The sequence below is a fragment of the Homalodisca vitripennis genome, unplaced genomic scaffold (genome assembly GCF_021130785.1).
Source record: "Homalodisca vitripennis isolate AUS2020 unplaced genomic scaffold, UT_GWSS_2.1 ScUCBcl_2;HRSCAF=254, whole genome shotgun sequence".
Taxonomy (NCBI): domain Eukaryota; kingdom Metazoa; phylum Arthropoda; class Insecta; order Hemiptera; family Cicadellidae; genus Homalodisca; species Homalodisca vitripennis.
In genome coordinates, this window is record NW_025776200.1 from 65,787 (window position 1) to 74,220 (window position 8,434).

General features: G+C 37.2%; 1 protein-coding gene across 1 annotated transcript; it reads left to right on the forward strand.

Moving 5' to 3' along the window:
• Window positions 1–917: 917 nt before the first annotated feature.
• LOC124370317 lies at window positions 918–1,824 on the forward strand. Its single transcript, XM_046828605.1, has one exon. It carries the CDS (start codon window positions 1,051–1,053, stop codon window positions 1,774–1,776), a length of 726 nt encoding a protein of 241 aa, XP_046684561.1. The 5' UTR covers window positions 918–1,050; the 3' UTR covers window positions 1,777–1,824.
• Window positions 1,825–8,434: the final 6,610 nt, after the last annotated feature.

Genomic DNA, 8,434 nt, shown 5'->3' on the forward strand with positions numbered 1-8,434 from the left:
AACTTTTTCTTTTGTAAAATTTTTTACTCTTGACAAAGATACTGCACGGGGTGTGCGAGACAGCGAGACTAGAGTTACGCCTTAGAAAGCCTTTCAACCATTTCTCTCCTGCCATTCCTCTAGACTGTGTAAAATTGTTAGACAAGTTTTTTTTTATTGCAAGTTGATAGGCCAGAACTCTGATATCTCTTCGTCTAAGGCCGTTTAAAACCGTTCGTCCATAGTTTTACAGTAACTAACTAACTCTGCTTCCAATGTACCCAAAACTGGCCTTCTACCAAGAGGAACTGACACTAAATCTTCAATAGTTTTTGTTGGGTGGTTAACATAATTTTCTAGCGTAGATCGAGGAACATTAAACGTTTTCGAAGCCTTTAGATACCCCATATCTTTGCTTTTGACAGCATTCACAGCCTTAAGCATGTCTTCTTTCTTCCACTTCTTTCTTGGCGGCATCTAAAAACATACATATCACCACTGTGTAATACATGCCTAATATCGGATATCCGATATTAGGGCGACCATACTATCCGATATTAGGACGAAGGCAAACTCGTGGCAAACAAAGACATAACCTCAAAAGTAAGACCTCGCATTATTTGACAACAGATAATTAAAGCACATTATTCAACAGTTATGTTACATGTAGTAAAAAGTCAAAACATACCTTTCTTTATAGCTTCAGATGTGTCACCAAGTAACCACTAAAAATATTTTAAAACTTAAAAATCACAAAATAATTTACAGCACCGACAACAGATCGTGGCAGACGTCTCAAACTCACATGAGATAGTAGGCGGGGGGTAGGGGGGCACGCTTAAGCTGTTTTCCACTTGGAGCAGCACCTGTCAGCTGAGATACAGTGGTATCCGATATTATGCAGGTATCCGATATTTGGTCGGTTTACCTTACTTATCACACGTACAATATTGTGCATTTCTACTTTATACTACAACTTACATCGGCCAACCGATTCAAGTTTTGCTATCCCTTTTTTTCTTTTCAGCTGCGGAATGCAAAGACAAGTGGCGTAATCTCCGGACAGTATTCATGCAAAAAATCAAACCTTCACCTTCGGGATCTGGCGCTAAGAAGAAGGCCTACTACCTGGCAGAGGCCATGCAGTTTTGTTTGCCGTTTGTAAGAACATCAGCTCCTCCTTCTACAGGAAATTTACCAGAGGTTCCTAACTGTAGCGACGTAAATACCGACGAAACTTTATTGGAATCACAAATATTGGATGATATTCCAGATGATCCTTCAATTGAATCACCGCAATCGCCGTCAATAGTACAGGATAATACTTCCCGGTCATCCCCAATCATACCAATACAACCTCATACCAGCTCACAGCCATCGTCCATTCCGAATGAAGGTAAAAAACGCCTAACGCAGAAGAAAAAAGCCGCTGTCGAAGCAGATCAATGTTTTGCTGCATATTTTAAGGCAAAAACAGCACGACTTGAAAATAGTACTACCGCAAACGATAGTAACAAGAAAGAAGCTTTGAAAATGTTCCTTCTTAGCTTGATACCAGAGTTGGAAGAACTCAGTGATTCACAAATCAAACAATTTACACGCAAAGTTTTTACTCTTATTGATGAAATATCAGGCACATCAGATGTCACACCAGCGTCGCCACATTCCAGCATTTCACTAATCTCTCACCAGTCAGGCAGCAATATTAGTGCGCCGCCAACATCCGCTGGTAATTACTACACGCAATTTACACAGGACATTGACGCCAACCAGTTCTATGTGCAAAATCTGGAATAATTACTTGATATCTAATTTTGTATTTTGACAATAAATACATACCTTAGAGTTATGAGTATTTTTTCTTCAGCAGTCACACATTCCCTCATATTTGTGTCAACCTTATGTATAAATGGAGCAACCAGCGTCACCAATTCCACATATGACTCTTTGGACATTCTGTAGAAAGCTATAAACTTTCTGTCTGTCTCTTTTAATTGTTCAGCTGCTACGAATAGTCTGCACCTTACATTTTTCTCTATGTATGGGTGACACCAATATTTTCTGCGCATTCTTCGTTGTCTACGACGTAGAAAACATGCAATTATTAATTATTATGTCTTCCTCATCCTCACTAGTACTTGACATGATCGATAAAGTTACACTCCGACAAATAACTATTCAATTATTGATAATTTATCAAGTAAAAAATGTGAATGTAAACATTACTATACCACTATACGCATGTTCGCACAGAGATCGCCAACTGATCCACACCCAGTCGCGTCGTGTGTGGAGTCAGGTTTTATTTTGGTTGCAAACTTGTTGCGTTTGAAACTAGTTCTAAACTCTGGTTGCAAACGGGTCGACCCGTGTGTGGTAAGGCCTTAGTGAAGTTATGTTTGAGGATTAATCCCCAAGCAAATGTGGATTTTGTTAAGAAAAAAATTAAGAACCTCAGAATTGTGTTTAAAAAAGAATTAACAAAAGTGCAGCAGTCAAAAAGCTCTGGGATTGGTACGGAGGAAATATATGTACCAAAACTATGGTATTTTGACAAATTACTACTCACGGCAGATGACATAGTGCCGAGACAATCATTATCCTCAATTGAAAATGAAGGTAAGGATACTGTAACCACCAATGTAAGCCCAAACGACGTATCGTACACTGAACAAGAGGACACTGTTTCCGACGCAGAAAAGGTATATTTATCTATCAACGCCTATTTTTATACTTCCTAAACGGTACCAGACAGCTGGCACAATACTTTTTCACAAGAGTGATTTAACAAATGAGTAAGCCCTATACCTACTGGTTGTTTGTTAAATATAAAAAAACTTTATAAAAAAATCACTTGTTAGTGATTTTTTCACCAAAAGAATAGGTTATTTTCAAAAAATTTCAAAATTACTTTGTGTGCATATCCACGATTCTAACAAACATATATTTATGAATTTGCATCGTAATCAATTTTTTTACGATCACAATACTTTCTCTATACTAAAGTATATGAGAGAAAGTAATAATGACAAATAAATTGTATGGGAGAACAGTGAAATAATAAGAAAATAACGCATTCAATTAAATGTTAATACTTTATTTATTTACTTTAATAATATAGACATTAAACTAATAGAAAATATGTGTCATTAATGTTTCAAATGAAAGTCATGAAATTACAGATCTCCAACTAGACAGTTCTTTTAGGCAACCTTTCAAATCATGTCGTCTTGCCAGCTCACTGCACCGCAGCCATTAAAGTAGGCAACATATTTCGCTCGATTTACTTTTGCTGAAAAAGACGCAAGCTGCTTCCTTCTAGTTGTTCTTTGCAGTTCAAAAAATGCCTCTGGATCTGCTCTCCATTCACCAGGGGTCATGGTCCTTGTTTGTAAATCCTCGTGATCCACGGCACCGGGAGGCACATAAGCTTTTGTCCTCTCACACATAAGAAGTTGTGTAGCATACAGCAGGCAAGAACAATTTTATCAACTTTCAAGGGACTCAAGTTTATTGCAGTATGAACAAATCTGTTTGCCAAAATCCCAAAGGCATTTTCAGAAACTCTTCTTGCTCTGCAAACGCGATAATTGAACACTTTTCTTCTTTTAGTGGTCAATTGATTATTGATAAATGGTTTCAGTAAGTTTTTGTGTAGTGCAAACGCGTCGTCGCCAATAAATACGAAGTTCAAATTTTTCCGGGTATCTTGATTTAACGGTAAGCCCAGCTCCTCTTCACGTAACTTCTTGCCAAACGTGGAGTTCTCCATAACACCCCCGTCCGAAATTCTTCCATTGGTGCCAACATCCACCATTAAAAACTCGTATTTTGAATTCACAAGAGCAAGTAGAACCACGCTATGGAAACCTTTATAATTGTAATAATACAAACCACTGTCATGAGGAGCGACAATACGAACATGTTTGCCATCTATTGCACCTCCACAATTGGGAAAGTTCCAAAGTTCTTCAAACTCTTGAGCAATTCTCAGCCATTCTTGGTCTGTCCGTGGAAACTGAAATAAAAATAAAAACGTTACTTTTGATGTAGGATGTATGTTTTATTTTTCAGCTGATTCATTTTGTTGGGATTTATCTACTTATATTTCAGCACTGTATTTTTTTTACAGGACACAGAAACGGAAACAGGCACACTAAAAAAATCACTTAGTAGTGTTGAGAACAAACCTATCAGCAAAAAGAACAAGAAAAGAATAAATGATGCTGTAGAAAAAAAACTGTTGGAGCAGCATGAAGAAGCTGTTAGTTTAGCTATCAACGTGTTAAAGAAACCAAGGACTGAAACCCAATTGGACGAATATAACGCATTTGCCGTTACTGTTGCCAGTAAACTTAAAAGAATGACAGACGACCAACGACTGCTTGCTGAAATATTAGTGAACAAGGTATTATTTTATGGGGTCAAGGGAAAACTTACTGAAGAAAGTGAAATTACTGTTACAAGTGCACCTGTCCAATACTCAACAAATTTTGGGTTACGGTACAATATTAACATTAACAATACACATCAAACCACTCATTACCAAGATGACTCTTGTCCTGCTAATCCATCACGCTCCACTTCTTCTTCAGCATCTTATCAATATTCTCCAGGTTCTTCTAGTAATTTTCTATGGCCACTGTAAGGAAGATTAGCTATAAAATTGATCTTATGTCTCCAAGATTATGTTGTGTGTGTTCTTAACGACTACCATCTTGTGTCAAGTCAAACTCAGCAATGTTAGCCTGTGTTTAAGAACTATGAACTATATAAACAAAGTAACATTTTCAAAAAAGATGGTTTGTAATAGCTTATTGACTTTGTAATAGCCGATTATTCATATTTGTATTCATTCATTGTTATGTTATTTTAATGTTCTTTTTTATATTCATCTATTTTTAATAATAAGATAAATGTTAAGTGACATAGCAGCCATTTTCCCCACTGAAAGCTACAACAGTACTTAATTTTAAGTATGCTCACCTTCATGTACGTTTCTTGAAGTACTTCAACAATAGCATCACAAGTTTCAGGAATGATTTTTCCCAAACTCTGTGGAGAAATTCCAGTCGAAAACTTCAAATCCTCAAAAGTGCGACCCGTAGCTAAAAAGCGCAAAGTAGCCACAAGACGCTCTTCAGAGCTTATTGGTTGCATAAGACGAGTTACTTGTTTCTTAATTAACGGTTCCACTAAACTTAGAAGATGCTGAAAGTTACTGTCAGACATTCTTAAGTAATTTTTAAAGTCTTCTGGGTTTTCACAGCGCAATGTTTTTAACAGCGACATATCACTAAACTTATTCCTGCTTAAATACCAGTTCTTACGCCAAAACCTTTTTCTTCTTTTCTTTTTCTTTTTCACTTCACAACACACAAGAACAATTAAAGAAGCCGCTACCTCGTTGTCATCCATCTTAACCACTCGACAGCTAAAGTGTGAAACAGAGATTGCTGCATTAAGATTGCTTGCTTGATTGCCGAGTCAACAATGACCTTCTTTCAGCAATCTGATTGCCGGCAATCTGGCAGCAATCAAGTCGCCGGTTGATGGGCGACCAAATCGTCTAATGTATGACCAGCTTTACATACTGCAACGTTTATTGTAGTTAGTGATTATTTGTTTTGTTTTGTGAGTGTTTACCCTAGTTTTCAACACTGTAATTCGTCTTTGTTACCAAAGTGATATAGTGGTATTTTGTGAATTATTATATTATTTTTTAGAAATATGGCGAATCCTGATGATTCTGACTTTGATGATTTTGTGCTAGGTGCTATGGATATAACAGTTTCAAGTGTGATTAATGAAAACGTCCTAGATTCTAATTTAGAGAACAGTTTATTGCACAAGTGATGAAGACAGTAGTGGTCAAGAAGATGGTTCAGAAGTACAGGAAAACATTGCAGGTAGGTCTAACCAATGGAATGATGTTTCCAACAATGGTTCTGGCTCATCAAACTCTATACCAATTTACATTAAATAAGGGCCTAATTTGCCATCAGCTATAGATGTTGATTCATTAAGGTAATAACGCACTGGAGCGACCGCGACCACGACCGCGACCGGATCGCTAGCGACCAAATTAACATAGACAGGCAATGTACCAACGTGCATTGAACGACCGCGACCGCGACCAGAGCTGTTGGCCGCGGCGACCAGAATATTTGGTCGTGGTCGCTGCGGCCAGACGATGTGACGCGACCACAGCCAACATGAGATGGCATATGGGAGAACAATCGCACTAGTCCGCGACCAGTCGCTGTTGTGATAGCTTCTCTCTTTTTGAGTAGTGTCTTAATTTTGAGGTTAGGTAGGCAATAATGAGTGAAGTCGATTTCGATACAGAAAAGTTTATTCTGTGTGTTAAGGAAAGGCAATGTGATTTGTGGACATGACAAAAGAAGAATACAGCAACAAAAATGAGAGGGAAGAAAGCATGCAAGAGATTACACTGTTGTTTAGCAGTGCAGAAGCAACCACTAAAGAAAAAAATACACTATGTAAGTAACTGTTAATTACATTATTTATTTTACTTAGCAAATAAGTTACCTAATTTAATAAAGTACCAGTGTGTCATGTAATGAGAAAAACAACATCAACAAGTTCTTGTTAACTATATTTCATTCTTGCTATTATTAAAGGTTGTGGTTTTGCCATGAAACTGCTCCTCCTTCGTTTGCGAAATATTCTGCTAGAATGTTTCTTGCGTTTGAATTGTATTGACGGTGTGTGTGTGCCTCCTCTTATGTTGTCATCACTTTTGGAAACCTATATAATGTGTCTGCAAACTGGAAAACCATCTCTACTTCGTACGTAATTGTGCAAAACACAACACGCCTATTTTAATAATGTCTATAGCTAACTCAATATTAAAATTCAAAGCCCCGATGGAAAATACGCCATTTATTGGCTAAGATTCCGAAGGTACATTCAACGTATCTTCTACCTCTGCAATGTCTGTAGTTAAACAATCTTTTCTTCATATTAAGCTGCTTTCCAATGAAAGGACACATAATTCTTTGAGACTGTGAGAAAGCATCATCAGCAAGCAAGAAACACAAATGGAATTGGTGTAGTACGTGTTTGTGATATTGGTCCTGTCCTCGGGGAATATCCATTAGTACCAGTATGTTATTCTTTGGTACAAAGTTGATTGTTGGGAATATAGTAGAGTCTCCACATTTTCCGTATGATCCAATATGAAACATATACAAATTGATAGTTTGCATCGGTCACTGCCATAAGGATGATGGAGAAGTAGTTTTTGTAGTTATAGTACAGTGATGCACTGTTTGGGGTTTTACAATTCTAATATGCTTTCCGTCAACAGCGGCAGCGCCTAGACAATTAGGAAAGTTTTGCCCTCTTTTCAAATTCAACTGCAGTTTCTTAACCAGTCTTCTTTTGTTGGGTCCAGGTAGACATTCCTTCTGTAGAATATTCCATAGTGCAGAACATACTACTGCTTGAAACAATTTCTTTTATTGTAGTTACTCCCAGACGATAATGAGTGGTGTAAGTCCACAAATGAATTTCCAGTCGCCAGATACCTGAAAATAATAGAATCTGAGCTGTTACTATTTATAGTATAATATTAAACTGAAAATATTTTGGAAGTAACAATTATGTAGTACAGCTTCTTACTTTCATACTAAAAATATACTACAAATTGAAGAAAAACAAAAACTTCTAATTTAAATAAGCGCTGAACTTTGCTGAGATACGACTTCACTGGTTTTTTTTTTCAGGTACGCGCCTACAGAAAAAAATGGAAGGAGTGTGAAGGATTGTTACAACAGGGAGAGAAGGAGGTTTGAGTGGTGGAAAGAGTGGTTCAGCTTTCTAACAGAAAAAACACCATACATATACTACCACTTCATGTTGTCATTCTTGAATTCCAACAACACCCACGAACCAATACCCATTCCAATGTGTCACATCCTCCAGATGAAGATGACAATCGATCTTGAAAATACCCAATTGGAATCAGGGACCAGAATCTGTAAACACCTACTGCAAACTACAGCGACGGCAGAGCCGAGTATATGCAAACACGGGTAACAGCCAAAAAAAGAAAACCCAGAGGATAATGTTGGTCAACAATTAGTAAAAATATTGAAAGAATCAGCTGATGAAAGGCGCAGACATGATACAGAAGTTTGATGTGATGAGGATAGGTTATTCCTCTTGTCTTTAGTGTCGAATAGCTATAAAAAAGTTCCAAGACCATTTAAAATTATCAGTCCGACGCCAAATTATAAATATCATTGAGCAAGAATACAGTTTCCTACCCCAGCACTACCCAACACCTAATACTAATTACACTCAAGGATACAGCACTAAATTACAGTATTTGATAAAACTTTCATTTCAGCCAACAAACTTCATACCTCCACAATCAACAGGAAGAAATGTGAATACAACAGCAGTAATAGCTCTCCAGTTTTTATAT